A 19,669-nucleotide genomic window follows, 5' to 3' on the forward strand; every position below is an offset into this window, starting at 1 on the left:
CCCATTTTCTTCCAAACGTAAATAGATCCTATCCCTCAGTATCTTCTCCAGAAGCTTCCCCACCACTAACGTCAGGCTCACCGGTCGATAATCACCTGGATTATCCTTGCTATCCTTCTTAAACAAGGGTACAACATTAACAATTCTCCACTCCTCCAGGACCTCACCCATGCTCAAGGATGCTGCAAAGGTATCTGTTAAGTCCCCAGCTATTTCCCCTCTCACTTCCCTCAGTAACCTCGGACAGCTCCCATCCAGACCCCGGGGACTTGTCCATCCCAATGCATTTTAGAATACTCAATACTTCCCCCCCCGCTTATGCCGACTTGACCTAGAGTAATCAAACATCTATCCCTAACCTCAACATCCATCATGTCCTTCTCCTCAGTGAATACTGACCAAAAGTATTCGTTAAGAATCTCACTCATTTTCTCTGACTCCTCCTCACATAATTTCCCTCCTTTGTCCTTAAGTGGGCCAACCCTTTCTCTCGTTACCCTCTTGCTCCTTATGTTTGAATACAAGGCTTTGGGATTTTCTTTAACCCTGTTTGCTAAAGATATTTCATGACCCCTTTAGCCCTCTTAATTCCCCACTTCAGATTGGCCCTACTTTCCCGATATTCTTCCAAAGCTTTGTGTGCTTTCAGTCGCCTAGACCTTATGTATGCTTCCTTTTTCCTCTTTGCTAGTCTCACAATTTCACCTGTCATCCACGGTTCCTGCACCTTGCCCTTTCTATCCCTCATTTTCACAGGGACATGTCTGTCCTGCACTCTAATCAACCTCTTTTTAAAAGCATCCCACATACCAAATGTGGATTTACCTTCAAACAGCTGCTCCCAATCTACACTCCCCAACTCCTGCTGAATTTTGCAATAGTTGGCCTTTCCCTAGTTCAGCACTCTTCCTTTAGGACCACTCTCGTCTTTGTCCATCAGTATTCCAAAACTTACAGAATTGTGATCACCATTCCTAAAGTAATCCCCTACTGAAACTTCAACCACCTGGCAAAGCTCATTCCCCAACCCCAGGTCCAATATGGTCCCTTCCCGAGTTGGACTATTAACATACTGCTCCATAAAAACCTCCTGGATGCTCCTTACAAATTCTGCTCCATCTAAACCCCTAACATTAAGTGAATCCCAGTCAATGTTGGGAAAATTAAAATCTCCCATCATCACCACCCTGTTGCTCCTACATCTTTCCATAATCTGCCTATATATTTGTACCTCTATCTCATGGTTGCTGTACAGCCCCAACATTGTTACCACACCCTTCCTATTTCTGAGCTCTGCCATATCGCCTCACTGCTCGAGTCTTCCATTGTGCCCTCCTTCAGCACAGCTGTGATATCTTCTTTGACTGGTAATGCATCTCCTCCACACCTGTTATCACCCTCTCTATCCCGCCTGAAGTATCTATATCCTGGGATATTTAGTTGCCAATCTCGCCCTTCCCTCAACCAAGTCTCAGCAATAGCTATAACATCATATTCCCAGGTACTAATCCAAGCCCTAACTTCATCTGCCTTACCTACTACACTTCTCGTATTAAAACAAATACACCTCAGACCATCTGTCCTTTTGTGTTCATCATCTGCTCTCAGCCTCCTCTTCCCCTTAGTCACACTGACATCATTATCTAGTTCCTTACAGGCTTTAGTTACTACCTTCTTACTGTCCACTAACCTCCTCATTTGGTTCCCATCCCTCACCACATCATAAAGAACAAAGAACGAAGAAAATTACAACACAGGAACAGGCCCTTCGGCCCTCCAAGCCTCTGCCAATCGAGATCCTCTGTCTAAACCTTTATCTGTTTTGTAAGGTTCTGTGTCCCTTTGCTCCCTGCCCATCTATGTACCTGTCCAGATACATCTTAAAAGACACTATTGGATCTGCATCTACCACCTCCGCTGGCCATGCGTTCCAGGCACCCACCACCCTCTGCGTAAAGAACTTTCCACGCATATCTCCCCTAGTTAGATTAAACCCTCCCCAATAGCGTCAGCAAAAGCAGCCCCAAGGACATTGGTAAACCATCCGATTTATAGTAGTCCCACCTCCCCCAGAACCGGTCCCAATGCCCCAAAAATCTGAACCCCCTCCCTCCTGCACCATCTCTCAAGCTGCTCATTTATCCTGCCTTTTCTTTTATTTCTACTCTGACTGGCACGTAGCACTGGTAGCAATCCTGAGATTACTACCTCTGAGGTCCTACTTTTTAACTTGGCTCCTAATTCCCTAAATTCTGCTTGTAGGACCTCTTCCCATCTTTTACTGATATCATTGGTGCCTGTATGCATCACAGTAGCTGGCTGTTCACCCTCCCCCTTCAGAATGTCCTGCAGTCGATCTGAGACATCCCTGACCCGTGCACCTGGGAGGCAACACACCATTTGGGAGTCTCATTATCAACCACAGAACTGCCCATCTACTCCCCTTACAATCGAATCCCCTATGACTATAGCCCTTCCACTCTTGTTCCCAAACATCCCACAGCCCAAATATATCAGTTCACACACCTTCCCAGGGCACAACTCAACTGCTCCCATTCAGCTCCTGCTGAAAAGAAGGGCTTACTGTTCCGATAGGGCCCTGGTTCTCGCCTTCACCGCTCCCACTGCTGCTGAGAAAATGTAGAAGACCTTGGCTAGTCACCGTATCTAAGCCATTCATGACTTTATAAACCTCTATGAGGTCACCCTTTAGTGCCTTATGTTCCGGGGAAAAAGTCCCAGTCTCTCCTATAACTCAAACCCTCCAGCCTCAATACCATCCTTATAAATCTTTATCACGCCCTTTCCGGTTTAATTTGATCTGCCAGAATTAAAGTTTAAAATAATAAATACTGTAACATCCTCCTTATCCAATACGCAAGTATCTGGAATTCTCATGCAACTGGCAATCAAATAGATACCTCCATGCTGCACAGTCCATTAGACCATAAGAAATAAGGGCAGGAGAAGGCCATTCAGCCCTTCAAATCGCTCCACCATTCAATAGGATCATGGCTGATTCCTCAAGTCCACTTTCCTGCCTTTATGTTGTAACCCTTGTGTAGTGTTTGAAACAAGGTTGGCCAGGTGGATCTCATTGAGTGTGAGTTCCCTGATTAGGGCTGTTAACCTGGTCCAATCAAGGAGTCCTGGCTGACGGATACAAACAGGGGTGTCAGGGATTCTCTCTACGCTGGGGACTGGCTCTGAACAAGCTGGTCAGAGGCCATCTACTGTGCGTGTGTAAATAAAAGGTGACTGGATAAGGAGATACCAGCCTTCATTGAGTTATTCCACCTTAATTACTCTTCTGATCCCCACAATTCAATATTCAAAAGGGGAAATCAGAATTGTAGCCGCCTGGATATTTTCCCAAGACAGAGTGATTGACTTATTAGGATTGGAGTAAGTCTGCTCCCTCTGGAAGCATATTGCTTAGACACCTCTCTCTCTCTCTCTCTTTCTCTCTCTCCTTGCTCATGGTATTTATGAGCAGTGATGGCCATTTGTTTTTACAACAGACGTTCATCTAGCATTGAAGATGAACTCCAATTCTCCCCAATACCACTCATGTTTCTCATATAGCTGGCAGATTCTTGGAACCAGCTGCCCCCATTCGCCATGATTCATGAGTATCAGGGAGAATACTGCCCTTCGAAATTAAGATACTGGTCATACTAAAGTTCATTTAGAAGTAAACTAGATGGTTTGGGTCATATGGTCAGAGATAATGGGAACTGCAGATGCTGGAGAATCCAAGATAACAAAGTGTGGAGCTGGATGAACACAGCAGACCAAGCAGCTTCTCAGCAGCACATCTCTGATGAAGGGTCTAGGCCTGAAACGTCAGCTTTTGTGCTCCTGAGATGCTGCTTGGCCTGCTGTGTTCATCCAGCCCCACACTTTATTATCTTGGTTTGGGTCATATTTTCCCTTTTGAGAGACTGGGAACTATGCACTTCAGTCAGGCTGAGAAGGCTTGAGTGGTTTAGGGCCAGATCTCTAGGTTTTGAAGAATGACAGGAGATCTAATTGAGGTATAAAGGATGCGAAAGGGGATTTGCAAAGGGAGGATAAAGAGAGATATAAGAGTTCATGTATATTGTTCATTGAAAGTTGTGTAACAGGTAGACAGAACGGTAAAGAAGGTGTTTATTGCTCCGACCATTGAGTATCGGAATTGGACCATCACGTTGAGGTTGTACAGGATGTTGGTGAGGTCTCTTTTAGAGTACTGTGTCCAGTTCTGGTCACCCTGCTGTAGGGAGGATATTATTAAATTGGAGGGGCTCAGAAAAGATTTACCAGGATGTTACCGGATCTGGAGGGCTTGAAGTAAAATGAGAGATTGAATAGGCTGGGGCTTTTTTCACTGGAACATAGGGGGTTAAGGGCTGACCTTAAAGAGGCTTATAAAATCATGAAGGGCATAGATAAAGCTAACGGCAAAGCTCTTTTCCCTGGGTGGGGGAGTTTGAATCTCAGGGATATATTTTTAAGGTGAGAAAAGAAAGATTCAAAACAGACCTGAGGGAGTTTTTTCATACAGCGGGTGGCTCACGTGTGGAATGAACTACCAGAGGAAATGGTGGATGCAGTAATATAATTTAAAAGTACATGAATAGGAAAGTTTAAGAGGGATATGGGCCAAATGCAGGCAAATGGGACTAGTTCGGTGTGGAAACCTGGTCGGCATGGATGAGTTGGGCCGAAGGGCCTGTTTCCATGCTGTATGATTCTATCACTAGAATGTTTCCTGATGTGGGGCAATCCAGAACCTGAAAGGTCATAATTTTAGTATGAGGGGTAGCAGACTTAAAACAGAGGTGATGAGGAATTAAAACAAAGTTGCTGGAAAACCTCAGCACACCTGGCAGCATCTGTGAAGATAAAATCAGAGTCAACATTTTGGATCCGGTGATCCTTCCTCAGAAGTGATGAGGAATTACTTCTCTCTAAGGACAATGAATTTGTGCAATTCGTTACCCCAGAATGCAGTGGATACTGAGACTGAGACTGAGTAAATTTAAGGAGGAGATAGGCAGATTTTTAATTAGTAACGGGTTGAAAAGTTATGGGGAGCGGGCAGGAAATTGGGGCTGAAGCAGCGATGAGATCACCCAGGATGGCATTTAATGGAAGAGCAGGCACTTGAAGCTGAATGGCCTCCTGCTCCTGGTTCTTATGTTGCCTGCCCACCCAGATCTAACAGCCACCATAGGATCATGTGGTCATTCAGCCCTCTAGCCTGTTCGAGCATTCAATGAGCTCATGGAAGATCTTCCACCTCAACACAAGCTAATCCCCCACCCTGGGATCAACTTAACATTCTCAATCCTTAATATTTAAAATCTTTATTCTTTGTTTGGATGTTGGCATCACTGGGAGTGGCTCTCGAAGCCATTTCAGCTCCACTGCAGTCTGTGGATTTAGGGTTCACACACCCTCTAGTGTAGTTTTATTAATTGTTATTAGTTCACAGAATGTGGGTGTCCTATTCACCAATGACCAGGTCTTCTCAGAGTTGATGTACATTGCTGCGAGGCAGAGCAGCAGATTTCCTCTTACATGAGCGAATGTATAGTTTTCAAAGCAACCATCAATAGTTTAATAGTCACTTGTACTGAGGCCAGCCTTATTTTCCCCAGCTCATTACTTGAGTTTAAATTCCACAAGCAAATGTGGGGGACTCAGACTTGTATCCCTAGAGCATTAGCTCTGAAGAAGGGACCAGACCCAAAACGTCAGCTTTGCTGCTCCTCTGATGTTGCCTGGTCTGCTGTGTTCATCCAGCTCCGCACCTTGTTATCTGGTACAGATCTCATGATTATTGTCCAATGATATGACCATTGTACTACCATTTCACCCCATTAAACGGACTTAAGAGCAGACCACTTATAGCTCGCGGTGCTGGAGCATTCCAGAAAACATAGCTTTCAGCTGAAGACATTTCTCCTCATCTCAATCCAAAACATCCTGACACCGACAGCCCCCTCCTTCTAATCTCAACAGTCAGGGATCAACTCACTCATAGACCCAGAGATAATGGGAACTGCAGATGCTGGAGAATCGCAGATATCATAGACCCGACCTCGTCCAATCAATGTGGAAGGGTCACTGGACCCGAAATGTTAACTCTGATTCTTTTCCTCACAGATGCTGCCAGACCTGTTGAGCTTTTCCAGCAACTTCTGTTTTTGTTCCTGAGTTACAGCATCCTCAGTTCTTTTAGTTTTTATCAAGGAATTTCATACTTTTTAATGTGTTCACCTCTACAACCAAGGAGAGAATGGCCTATTCTATTCAATGTAGCATTGTACAACAACCTATTTGGACTGTTAATCCAGTGGCCCTGGAAATATTCCCAGGACCTGGGTTAAAATTCTGCCAAGGCAGATGGTAAAATTTTGAATTCAATAAAAAATCAATCAGGAATTAAGGTCTGGTGCTGACCATGAACCCATTGTTGATTGTTGGATAGATCCATCTGATTCACGAATGTCCTTTAGGGCAGGAAATTACCATCCTTACCTGATCTGGCCTACATGTGACTCCAGACACACAGCAATGTGACTGACTCTTTGCAGCCCCAAGATGGGTAATAAATGCTGGCCAGCGACGTGCTCATCCCATGAATGAAAATAACATTATAGAGTAAACAAATGAGTCTATTCACAGGGACTGGTGGTGAAAGCGTTTCTTGTCTTTTTTTTCAGTGAAGAGACAAGTTGTTCTTTCCAGATGCCTCCGTTACCAACTTTTGGCGAAATGACTGCTTCTGAGGACACAGATCGGGACGGGTCTCGATCTGAAGGTATTGGACTGAAGGTCCATCTCTATCACCCCACGGCCCACCCTGGCGGAAGCTCATTGGAATTTTGCTCTGGAAGCTACACAGCTGAGGAACTTTGTATTCTGGCAGCAAAGGCAAGCGGTAAGGACAGTCTGTGATTTACTGTCAGTCTCTGGGGAAAAACTTAGAATCTGGTCAGGGGTCTCCCTTCAACCAGATAGGCTTAATTGTTTGATTGATTCATTGTCTTGTGTACCGACATATAGTGAAAAGCCTTGTTTGTGAGTAGTACAGGCAGATCACAACAGGCGAAGGATGTACAGATCAAAAAGACTTAGGGGCATACAGGTTACACTATGGGTTACATTATTTGAGGCTGGAGTCCATTCAACAGTCTGATAACAGCTGGAAATAAGCGATTCCTGAACCCGTTTGTGCGTGTGTTCATGCTTCTGTACCTTCTGCCTGATGGAAGAGGTTGTGGAGATCATTACCAGGGTGTGATGGGTCTTGGATGATGTTGGCCGCCTTTCCGCGGCAACGAGCCATGTGGATGGAGTCCATGGATGGAAGGTTGGTTTCTGTGATGGTCTGGGCTTGCACACCACCTTCTGTAGTTTCTTACAGTCCTGGGCAGAGCAGTTACCGTACCAGGCCATTGTGCACCAGGACAGGATGTTTGGTGAGGGGCCTTATGGACACGACAAACTTTGTGAGTTGTCTGGAGGAGAAGAGGCCTCTTTCAACAAAAATACGCAGCAGTTCTCTGAGGAAGCTCTTTCAAGATTTTGATTTGATTTGACTCCCTGGTCTGAATTTTCTTGCAGACATGGCCCGGCGTTGGAGGCTCCAAACATGGGAAGGGGGCAGTTCAGATGGCAGAGACGGTGTCATCATGGTGATGTCATTGAACTAGTAATCTAGAACCCCTGGTTAATATTCTGGTGACGTAATTTCAAATCCCACCATGGGGCACAGTGACATTTGTATCAATGTAAGTCTGAAATTAAAACCAAACCCAACAAATTCACTCATGTCCTTCAGGGAGCGAAATCTCCCATCCTTATCTGGTCTCGCTCTAGACCCACAGCAATGGGGTTGGCTATTAACGGTGTCCTGAAATGGTCTGGCAAACCACCCACTATTTGGGCGACTAGCGACAAATAGACAACAATATAAAAAGCCCCAAGCAGAGCATGCAATTCCTGGTGTCATTTCCCACAAGTACATGCTGCTCAACTATATGACCCTGTCTCTGGCTGTGGGCTATCACTGGCAAAGATGGTATTTGTTATCCAGTTCCTATGCACCCTCCTAAACACTGGTAGCAGATCAACACAACAGGGTGGGCTATGAGATAACACGGTGTAGAGCTGGATGAACACAGCAGACCAGGTAGCATCAGAGGTGCAGGAAAGCTGACCGTTTTGGGTCTAGACCCATCTTCAGAAATGGAGCCCCCATTTTGCTCTACACCTTGTTATCTCAGATTCTCCAGCATCGGCAGTTCCTATATCTAAGAGTGGACTATGAGACCTTTTTGGGAGGTGGGTCGATGTTGGGGGTGGGGCGTAGGGAGATGCGAGGTAGCAGTTCAATGTCAAACTGGAATCGCGTATCTGACGGATCAGCTGAGAACAGCTGGTGACCTTCATTAAAGGACATGAGCTGGGCTATTAACAGCAATCAGACTGCTTCATGGTCACTTCCACTGATACTGGATTGTTCTGTGTTAAAGTTAAGATTAAATAAAAACACAACAGTGTTAGAGAGTCACTAGTTGGGTCAAGCAGCCTCTGTGGAGAGAGAAACAGCGTGTCACTAGAGGTCAGTGATAAAGGCTTTGTCCATTTTTCAGATGAGATATTGGCCTCAGACCTAATTACATTGAACGTAGAACATTGAACAGTACAGCTGAGAAACGGGCCCTTGTCCCACAATGTTGTGCCGAACATGACGCCAAATGAAACTAACTCTTTCTGCCTGCCCTTGGTCCATATCCCTCCATTTCTTGCAAATTGATGTGCTTATCTAGAAGTCCCTTAAACACCCCTATCGTATCTGCCCCTACCAGCACCCCCGGCATTGTGTTCCAGACTCCGACCATCCTCTGTGTAAAAAACGTACCCCTCATATGTCCTTTGCACTTCCCCACTCACTTTAAATGTATGCCCCCTAGTTTTAGACATTTCAACGCTGGGAAGAAAGGATTCTGACCAGCAACCCTATCTATCCATCTCATAAAAAATGGAAAGAACTGTGGATGCTGTAAATCAAGAACAAAATCAAGAACCTGCCTGGAAAAGCTCTGCAGGTCTGGCAGCATCTGTGAAAGAAAGCACAGTTAACATTTCGGGTCAGTTCTGAGGAAGGGTCACCAGACCCAAAACGGTAACTCTGTTTATTCCTTCACGGATGATGCCAGACCTGCTGAGCTTTTCCAGCAACATGTACTTTTGTTCTATCCATCTCATAATTTTGTAGGCTTCTATCAAGTCTCCCCTCAGCAACCACTGCTCCAGAGAAAACAACCTGGGTTTTTTTTAGCATCTCCTTATTGCTCATAATTAGTTGCCCTTTCAATGGATGTAAAAGGTCCCATGTCCCAATTCCAAAGAGAAACTAGGGAATTTCTCTTTGGTGTCCTGGACAATACTAAGCATCACTACAGCAGTGCATTATCTCACTGCTCCTTGAAAGACGGCTGTTTAGCACTAGTCTTTCTCAGATTACAGTAGTTAATCGTGTCTCCTTCAGAACTGTTTCTTTGAGTAAACACTCATCAATCTTCTATTGGCTCATCCTTTTTTATACATCTCTCTGAAATAGTGAGTTTTGAGAAGACTTGTAGCTCAGGTTGAATTTCTGGATGTGAGTTTGCTTGCTGAGTTTCCTAGAAGCATGGCATTCCAAACAGACACATTGATTTGGAGCCAATCTACCATCCTCTGAGAAAAAGAACAGGAAATTTCATCACCAACACAGGAAATTACATCACCAACCCAAGGAAACCTAAACATATAAATAGAAAGCGGGACATAACACCAGCGCTTCGTCGGAGGCTCACTGATGATGTTACCTAGTATGGTGACGAAACGTCTGAAAACTAACCTTCCAGCTTAGTGAGCAAACTCACGTCCATCTCTCTGAAATATTTTGGAGCATTTTCCTTTTAAAGAGAAAACTTTATAATTTCAAATTGTTGTTGACGTATATACCCAGGTGAATGCAGCAGGACCCGGAAGGTCAAACATAGACCATTGTCATTCTATTCTAAGACTAAATGACCCATGCCTGTATGATTCACCCACCTTCAGGATGTGGGAACACAGGCCTGCCTGTGCACAGCAAGACTTCACAAACAGATGTGAGATATATGACCATGAATCAGGGGAGATGATGGCCTAGTGACGTTATCATGGGATAGTTAACCCAGAGACCCAGGTAATATTCTGGGGACTTGGGTTTGAATCCTGCCATGGCAGATGGTGTAATTTGAATTCATAAATATCTGGAATTAAGAATCTAATGATGACCATGAATCAATTGTCAGGAAAAACCCATCTGGTTCATTAATGTCCTGGAGAGAAGGAAACTGCCATTCTGACCTAGTCTGGACTACATGTGACTCCAGACCCACAGCAATGTGGTTGACTAGGAATGGGCAATAAATGCTGCCTGGCCAGCAATGCCCTGATCCTGCTAACAATTTTTTTTGAAATTCTGTATTTGTTGAGATTGGACAGGACACATCCTGCTGCCCTCCGATAGAATCACTAACCCAGGGGAACATAGACCTTTGGATGAATGTCTGACCAAGGGATGCCACACTTTGCAATAGAACAATCTCTCAGTGCCACTCTCAGGCTGAAGGAGCTTAGCTAAAGCTCTCGTGTCCCTAGAGTGGAGCAAGATGCTAACACCAGGCTAAGTGCCATTTTTAAATATGAATAAATATACAGCTGGCTTCACTTGCATTTATAAGGCTAGCTCATCACTGGCAGAAAGTGTCTACTATATCGACTGTAGGGCAGGACACCATGGACTTCTCAAGGACAGTTTGGCTGGGCAATAAATGCTGGCCCACCCTGCAACACCCACATCCTGTGAAAGAAATTTTAAAATATTATGATCTTTTGAAGTGTGTGGAAATATCACAAGGTTTACTTGCATTCGATCTTCAGTGTTTAAACTCTCAAGGACAAATAGTGAGTTGAATCACTCTTAATGCTGGGTCATTAGGTTTCTGATTTGGTTTTGTTTGAAAAACTCGACAATCTCAGCAAGTGCTACAGTGAACAGACTCTATGACATATCATTAGGCTTTGTGGTAAATTTGGAGACTTTGGACCTATTGAAATTAGCATAGTGAAACTGGTGTATTTTTACATGAACTTCATGAGGATTAACCACTCAACTCTGGAGTATAGTAACGATTGGATGACGAGTTTATAAACTATCCAGGACTGAACTGATGAGGCTGTTGGGAATGAACCAACATGGTTGTTTGATTCATGTTTACCAGTCAAAACCCAACTCTATCTCATTCTTTAAAATGGACTCCAGGGTTGAAATTTCACAGAATTGATTGATTGATTGATTGATGGATGCCAAATACGGCATTGCAAAAGAGTTACAATTCAGAAGGAGGCCATTCAGCCCAATGCGTCAATGCCAGCTCTCTGCAAGATTACCTCAGCTCCCATGCTCCCACTCTTTCCCCAAAGCCCTACACCTCCTCACTTTTTTTCAGGTACTTAGTCAATTTCCATTTGAAAGCCATGGTCACTGCATGTCAAGTTTATCCCTCTGTCACCTCAAATCCTTTTCCCAACTCCCTTGATCTGGTTCTCAATGCTTCATCGATGGAAACAGCTTCTCCTTGTCTGTTCTGTCTAGGTCTCTCACGATTTTGAACACTCCTGTAAAATCTGTGCACAACCTCCTGTTCCCAAACAATCTCTGCTCCTACCAAGCTGTCCACTCATCTGAAGTCCCACCTCCCTGGAAGCATTCCCCCAACATTTATGACCTCCTCGCAGTGCCACAGTCCTCTGAGGTATCTGTGTTCCTCTCACTCTTGTGTCCATTGCCAAGCACAGTAGTCCACTATTGGGGACTGCACCCTTGCAACCACTTTGAGGGTCTAATCAATGGCTTCCATTTCTGGAGTCACAGCTCACCCCACACAATAGCAAGGGGGTTTTGAGGGAATGTGGATTACTTGAGCCCCAAACTCTGGAATTCTCACATGGCACCTCTCCAGCTTTAGTCTCACTTATCTAAGTCACTCATTATAACTCCCTCTTTGATCAACCTTGTTCTTGTATCCGACTTAATATCAGCTTAAGCCATTTACTGTCTAATTGTATTTGATAATGTTCCTTCATCACACTAAAGGCGCTATAAATAAATTGTTTAAAAGCAAAATATTGCCAAGGTGGGAAATTGAAGAATGCTGGAGAAACTCCACAGGTCTGGCAATATCTGTGGAGAGAGAGAGACAGAGTTAATGTTTTGAGCTCATTAAAACTCTTGCTCCTGAAACAAGGTTCTGATGTTCTGAAGAAGAGTCATATGGAGTCAAAAGGTTAACTCTGTTTCTCTCTTAACTGCTACCTGACCTGTTGAGTTTCTCCAGCTCCTTCTGTGGTTTTTTTTTGTGAATAAGTTGATGTTACTATAAAAAAAACTCTTCTTCTCCATCTCTAATGTCTTCACAGCCTTCCTAACATTCCTAACAATTATCCCCAAGCTCCAATTTCCTTCTCAAACGAGATGATCAACTTTGAATCTTTTATTATCACTTTGGTGCCATTGTCTCAGTTGCCTGCCCTGCTGTCTCTGATATTTGAATATTTTGATCTCCCCGATGCAGGCATTCAGCCAGTCTACAACAGCCTCTTTGCTCTTGCAACTGAAGATCTGAAAGTGTGGTACCCTCCCAGTCACATTTTCCAAGTCGATGCATCGAATCCACAAGTTGTCCTATACCGGATCAGGCAAGTTGTGAACTATTGCGTTTTTGTTGCGATCACTAGTAGTCAGTATAATGTTGACAAACAGTCCTTGCCATATTTCTTGTCACTGGGCCAATAGCTGCAGCAATAATAAAGAGGAAGGTTTTAATTTCCATGGTGTCATTCAGAGTCACCATCTATCACCCACCCAAGGCCCTTTTGACAATGAAATGCTTTCAGAAGTTGTGGGGCAGTAGGTACTGCCTCAGCCTCAAAGCCAGAAGTTCTGGATTCAAGGCTTACTCCAGGATTTGATAGCCAAGCAAAAAGCCAATGGTTTGATTAACAGCCTGCACATCGCTCCACCACAAGCCAATGGCAGATGGTAGGAATGAGAAAGACAGAAGGCAAAGGGGCCATTTTATTGCTGTATTGTGTCAAACATAACCACGGACCAACACAGAAGTCCCTGAGTTATGAACAAATAAATTAGAAGTATTGCAGATGCTGGAATTTTGAAATAAAAGCAGAAAGTGCTTCAGAAATTCAACAGGTCTGTAAACATCTGTGGAGAGAGAAACAGTTTTTGAGTCTAATGTGAATATTCTTCAGAACTGGAGGGCTTGGTACCTGAAGAGGGACAGATTCTTTTTTAATGTAGGAAACTGAGCATTCAATTTCTACACAGCAAGCCACCACAGACCACATTGAGATAAACAACTGCACCTCCCAGTCACGAACCATTTCAACTCCCCCTACCATTCCTTAGATGACATGTCCATCCTGGGCCTCCTGCAGTGCCACAATGATGCTACCTGAAGGCTGCAGGAACAGCAACTCATATTCCGCTTGGGAACCGTGCAGCCCAATGGTATCAATGTGGATTTCACAATCTTCAAAATCTCTCCTCCCCCTACTGCATCTCAAAACCAGCCCAGCTCATCCCCTCCCCCCACTGCATCCCCAAACCAGCCCAGCTCATCCCCGTCTCCCTAACCTGTTCTTCAACTTACCTATCCACTCTTCCCACCTCAAGCCGCACCCCCATTTCATACCTACTAACCTCATCCCGCCCCCTTGACCTGGCCGTCCACCCTGGACTGACCTATCCCCTCCCTACCTCCCCACCTACACTCACCTCTACTGGCTCAATCCCCACCTCTTCAACTTGTCTGTCTCCTCTCACCCTATCTTCTCCTCTATCCATCTTCGATCTGCCTCCCCCCTCTCCCTATTTATTTCAGAACCCCCTTCTCCTCCCCCATTTCTGATGAAGAGTCTAGGCCCGAAATGTCAGCTTTACTGCTTGGCCTGCTGTGTTCATCCAGCTCTACACCTTGTTATTTTGGATTCTCCAGCATCTGCAATTCCTATTATCTCATGAGATAATAACCACCCACTTTCTCTGTGTGGTATTGTTCCAGGATTAAATATTGGCAAAAACACCTTTTCTTTTTAATTTGTTGGTCAGATGTTGGAGACATTGGCTTGGTCAACATTTATTGCCCATAGAGCAGTTATGGCATAGTCACATCGCTTTGGATCTGGAGTCACATATAGGCCAGTTAGGGTAAGGATAGCAGTTTCTTTCCTGAAGGACATTGGTGAACCAGATGGGTTCTTACTCAACAATAGGCCATCTTTGTCTTGCTGGTCAGGTGCGCCACTGCACATTTCAGAAATCGAATTTAACACTGGAAAAGACAAAGCGATGCTTGCATATTTTGATGCATCTATTTTTGAGCACTGGCTTATGTTACCATTTACTTCATGCACTTTTCATGAATTAAATTTGATTTCAACAGGAACCACCAAGGACAGATGAGCTCTTTTCCAGAGTGACTTTCTATGTAATGGCAAGTAGACAATGAAACAAAGCCATTCTTAGAATACACTTTGTTGTGCTTCTACTTTTAAATGCTGATCATTTATAGGCTACTGGCTGCTGTGAAAACTATTTGTGTTTCCCCATTCAGAAACTGAGAGGAGCTTTAGGCCAACATTGAGATTGAATGGATGTTACTAAAATTGAGGTAAACCGGAAAGTGGAGACCAGCCTGGCTTTAGAACAACTGAATGTAGGAGAAAGTGCAGAGTTAGTTTTAATTTAATGTAGCAGACTCTCCTTATATGACGAAAATAACATTGTGCATTTATATCGCTCAGCAACGCTTTGCAAGCACTTGACCGAACAGAAATTGATAATGAGCTACATGGGGCAGTAGAGGCATGCTCTCTCAAAGCCAGAGAAACTTAAACAGTAGGAGGGGGTGTAGGCCATTCTAAGTTATTCATTGTTGTCATGTCTGATCACCCAAGTCAGTACCCTGTTCCTGCTTTCACCCTAAATATACCCTATGATCCCATTAGCCCTAAGAGATACATCTTAATCTTGCTTGAAAATACTCAATGTTTTCACCCTAAATGCTTTCTGTGGCGGAAAATTCTACAAGCTCATCATTCTCTGGGTGAAGACATTTCTCCCGGTCTCAGACTTAAATAGCCAATGCCTTATCCTTCAACCATGATCCCTGGTCCAGGTCTCCCTAGTTATGAGCAAAACCAGCAGCCACATGACCTTGGCCTTGCTGTACTTCAATTTTTCCAAATTTCGATTTTGCCACATTTTTTGTCAACTGTTTTGGCCAGTAGGTGTGTCAGTTTGGATGGGGCCATGCTTCACTTGGAAATTATGAATAGACCAGCAATGAAAGAGTTAAGTCCAGCAATGTGCAGTACCCACCCAAATTATCCTGGTTACTCACCTTGTAACGAAATTTTAAAAGAAAAGGGTTGGAGCTTTGTATAAAAGGTTAGGATTATTCCACGGCACAACATCGTGGGCCGAAGGGCCTGTACTGTGCTGTACTTTTCTCTGTTCTATGTTCTATGTTAGTTAGCACACATCTAGAGTATTGTGGGCTGTTCTAGATACACGTTTTTTGGGGAAAGCTGTAAAAGAGATGTGCCTGATGAGGCACTTCAGTTTTGTGATAGAGTGAAGACACTGGGATTATCTCTCTTTAGAGAGAAAAGCCTAATGGAATATTTATATGATTTGAGTAAAATTGTGAGATAGTCACTTGGTGGTACACAATTTGAGAATTGTGAGACAAAAAGTTTTCTCTCACATGTTCATCAGGACAGAATTGCATGATTACCAAATCTTACAGAGAATAAAGAGAAAAGATTCAGAGATAGTAAGAACTGCCGATGCTGGAGTCGGAGGTAACACAGTGTGGAGCTGGAGGAACACAGCAGGCCAGGAGCAAGAAAGCTGACATTTCCTGTCGGGAGACAGCAGGAACTGCAGATGCTGGAGAATCTGAGATAACAAGGTGTGGAGCTGGATGAACACAGCAGGTCAGGCAGCATCAGAGGAACAGGAAGGCTAACGTTTTGGGCCTAGACCCTTCCTCAGAATATTTCTCTGATGCGGCTTGGCCTGCTGTGGTCATCCAGCTCTAAACCTTGTATGTCTTATTTCCTGTAGAGACCCTTCTTCAGAAATGGGGGAGGGGGAAGGGAGCTCAGAAATAAATCCAGAGAGGGGGTGGGGCTAGGGAAGGTAGGTGGGATAGTGATAAGAGAGTTCAGGTAGGGAAAGGTAGGGGTTGGTCAATGAAGTGGGAGGAGTGGATAGGTGGGAGAGAAGATGGACAGGTTGTATCAGGAGAAGACAAGGGTCTAGGCCCGAAACGTCAGCTTTTGTGCTCCTAAGATGCTGCTTGGCCTGCTGTGTTCATCAGCTTCACACTTTGTTATCAGGCATTTGGTATGCTTGCCTTTATTGGTCAGTATATTAAGGATAGCAGTGGGGAGGTTATGTCATGGCTGTACAGGACATTAGTTCGGCCACTTTTGGAATACTGCAGACTGGAGACATCACCACCCTAACATATTAATTCCTGAGCTTGGCATTTTACAGTCATGTAATAGAAGATACTGGTGTCCTAAACCTGACATGTACATCCCCTTCCCCCACCGCATCCCAAAACCAGCCCAGTTTGTCCCCTCCCCCCACTGCACCACACAACCAGCCCAGCTCTTCCCCTCCACCCACTGCATCCCAAAACCAGTCCAACCTGTCTCTGCCTCCATAACCTGTTCTTCCTCTCACCCATCCCTTCCTCCCACCTCAAGCCGCACCTCCATCTCCTACCTACTAATCTCATCCCACCTCCTTGACCTGTCCGTCTTCCCTGGACTGACCTATCCCCTCCCTACCTCCCCACCTATACTCTCCTCCCCACCTATCTTGTTTTCTCTCCATCTTTGGTCCGCCTCTCCCTCTCTCCCTATTTATTCCAGAACCCTCTCCCCATCCCCCTTTTTCTGATGAAGGGTCTAGTCTCGAAAAGTCAGCTTTGGTGCTCCTGAGACGCTGCTTGGCCTGCAGTGTTCATCCAGCTTCACACTTTAATATCTAATATACATCCAATAACTGATTAAAACTTCATTCTTGTATTGAGAATTCTTTATTTGTTTGTGGGATATGGGCATCACTGATTAAGTCAATATTATCGCCCATTACATGTTGCCCAGAGGGCAGATAAGAGTAAATAACAAAGCTGTGGGTCTGGAGTCACCTGGAGTCCAAGTAAGGAAAGCAGGTTTTCTTTCCTAAAGGCATTAGTGAACCCAATGGGTTCCTATCTGAAAATCATCAAGGGGTTCATGATTATAGCAATGGTACATAATAATAACACTCTTAATTCCAGGTTTGTTTTTAAATTGGATTCAAATTACTTTATCTGCCATCGCAACATTGGAACCTTGGCCCCACAGCATACCTGGGTCTCTGGTTTATCAGTTTAGCGATAACACCAGTATACCCTATCACCTCTCCAAATATGATGCTGGATCTCAAATTGAGATACTCACTGCTAACACACTGCACCTTTGATAAGCATCAAATCCAAAAGTAAATGATTAGATTGAAGCACTGATATCCTCACAATTGAGTTGTTATTCTTAGTTGAAAGCATGGACGGTAGACTTATTTGTACAAAACTGTAAACAGGAAATCTTACCCCGTTCAGTATGTACAGAGATAAGCACTGTAGTAACACGCTCCTTCCTGTGTCCCAGTTAAAGATGAAAACAAAGTCTTCATCTTGACCATGTTGACAGCATTGATCAGCTTCTAAACCTAGGTAGTACATCAAAACTTAACCCCATAATCCACAGAGTGCTGCACAGTCAGATGAGAGGTCAAACGTGGGCCCTTCTCTCTCTCTCGCTCTCTCTCTCTCTATCTGGGTTTTATTGTTGTAAAAGATTCCACAACACTGTTCCCAAAGAAAGGGCTAACATCTGGTAAGCAGGAATCTCTCAATCAATATCAACCCTGCAAAAAAGTGTGAAAGGCCATTTAGCATGTTAGGCCCTTTTATTAAGACATATTCTGCATCTTAACACCATCGCCTGCCTTTGCTCGAAATCCTTTTGCATCCCGAACAGCAAAAAAATCTATTGATCACTGTTTTAAAGTGGTTAATTGTCACTCATGGGATCTTGCTCTTAATGTGATCAATAAATTGGCAAACGTGAATTCATTTCACAAGCAAGTTGCTGACCATTAAGCACTTTGGGAGATGTACTTTTCTGAAACAAATCAAGCAGAAATTGCTGGAGAAACTCAGCAGGTCTAGCAGTATTTGTGGAGAAAAAGCAGAATTAACATTTTTAGTCCGGTGACTCTTCATCAGAACCTGGTTCATTGGAAATTTCTTTTTCTGTTTCAGATCTTAAGCATCAGCTGTGCTTTGATTTATTTATATTCTCTCCTTGGTTTTGTGAGAACTCTTGATTGAGACCTGTTTAAAATTATAATTGACCTGAATCTTCAGGTATCAAGAAGTGAAATTGCAAGCATTCACATTAATTTGCCTTGGAAGCTGACAACAATTTCAGTAGCCTGTGTGTATGTAAGTAAATGTTAAAACTCAGAAGTTGTCAGCGATTCCAAACATCTGCAGAGGGGCTTGTGGATGACCCTGAAGACTACAGTCAATTAGAAATCACTGATCTGATGAAATTTTACACTCATGAGATTTTAGTCTCGTTGGAAAATGCAATGAGGTAAAGTTAGGCTTTTACTGATGCACTAAGCTCATAATCACGACTAAATAGCATTACCACTCCAGCAAGAGTAATGTTCCATTTGTTAAATGTCAAGCCTCTCTGTTATGGCAAGAATTCCACATTGTTTTTAAATTAACTATTGTGAAAGTTGTATTTAATGAATTGTATCTTTATCTTAATCCCTTGTGCATGCCCCAAATATCTATTTTGCTTTGTGTGAAATTGTAAAATTGAAAACAAAGATGTTCTCTGATTTTTATCAATGTGTTTGTTTGTTAACTTTGTTTGGTGATATCATTGTCGCTGGTCACCTGGAGATCCCCTTGACTTGATGACAGATTTAAAATTTCTAAGTAAAGGGGAAATCAACACCTCAGTGAACACTAGACATTGTTGAGCTGTTTTCTTAGAGACCAGTAATGTCTATATTCATGTCAATTTTTCTTTTATAAGTATTGCCATTGCTTTGTGCAAAGATAGACAAGGAAAGGGTGTAATGAAATATCATCGTAATTTAAGTATTGGTGAAGATTTTCATTTTGTACCCGTCAGAGTATTTATAAGAATACTGGAATAACCTTCTGTACTACTTGAGAAGCCAGTACTGGAGAAACTCAATGGGTCTGGCAGCATAATATTAGTTTCTATCTCCACTGACATTGCTGTACCTGACATTGAGTTTCCTCAGCACTGTTTTTATTTCAGATTTCGAGCACAATCACCTGTTTGGTTAAGTTGAAGTTAGCTAATATATATATATTCTTCCTGTCAATAAAGAAGAGTTCAGTGTATTAATGTACATAATTTCTAATATACACAAATTGTCCAC

The 19,669-nt window shown here is 43.6% G+C and overlaps 1 protein-coding gene across 2 annotated transcripts in view; it reads left to right on the forward strand.

Annotated features, from left to right (window-relative positions):
• The window catches only part of LOC125465790 (tyrosine-protein kinase JAK2-like), a 125,709-nt gene that overhangs the window by 31,301 nt on the left and 74,739 nt on the right, over positions 1-19,669 (forward strand). For both annotated transcript variants that reach the window (XM_048559648.2, XM_048559647.2), the window contains 2 exons: positions 6,717-6,934; positions 12,672-12,795. In XM_048559648.2, the coding sequence (XP_048415605.1) occupies positions 6,742-6,934; positions 12,672-12,795 (317 nt within the window). In that variant the 5' untranslated portion in view covers positions 6,717-6,741. The remainder of the gene's footprint in view (positions 1-6,716; positions 6,935-12,671; positions 12,796-19,669) is intronic.

The sequence above is a fragment of the Stegostoma tigrinum genome, chromosome 30 (genome assembly GCF_030684315.1).
Source record: "Stegostoma tigrinum isolate sSteTig4 chromosome 30, sSteTig4.hap1, whole genome shotgun sequence".
Taxonomy (NCBI): Eukaryota; Metazoa; Chordata; class Chondrichthyes; order Orectolobiformes; family Stegostomatidae; genus Stegostoma; species Stegostoma tigrinum.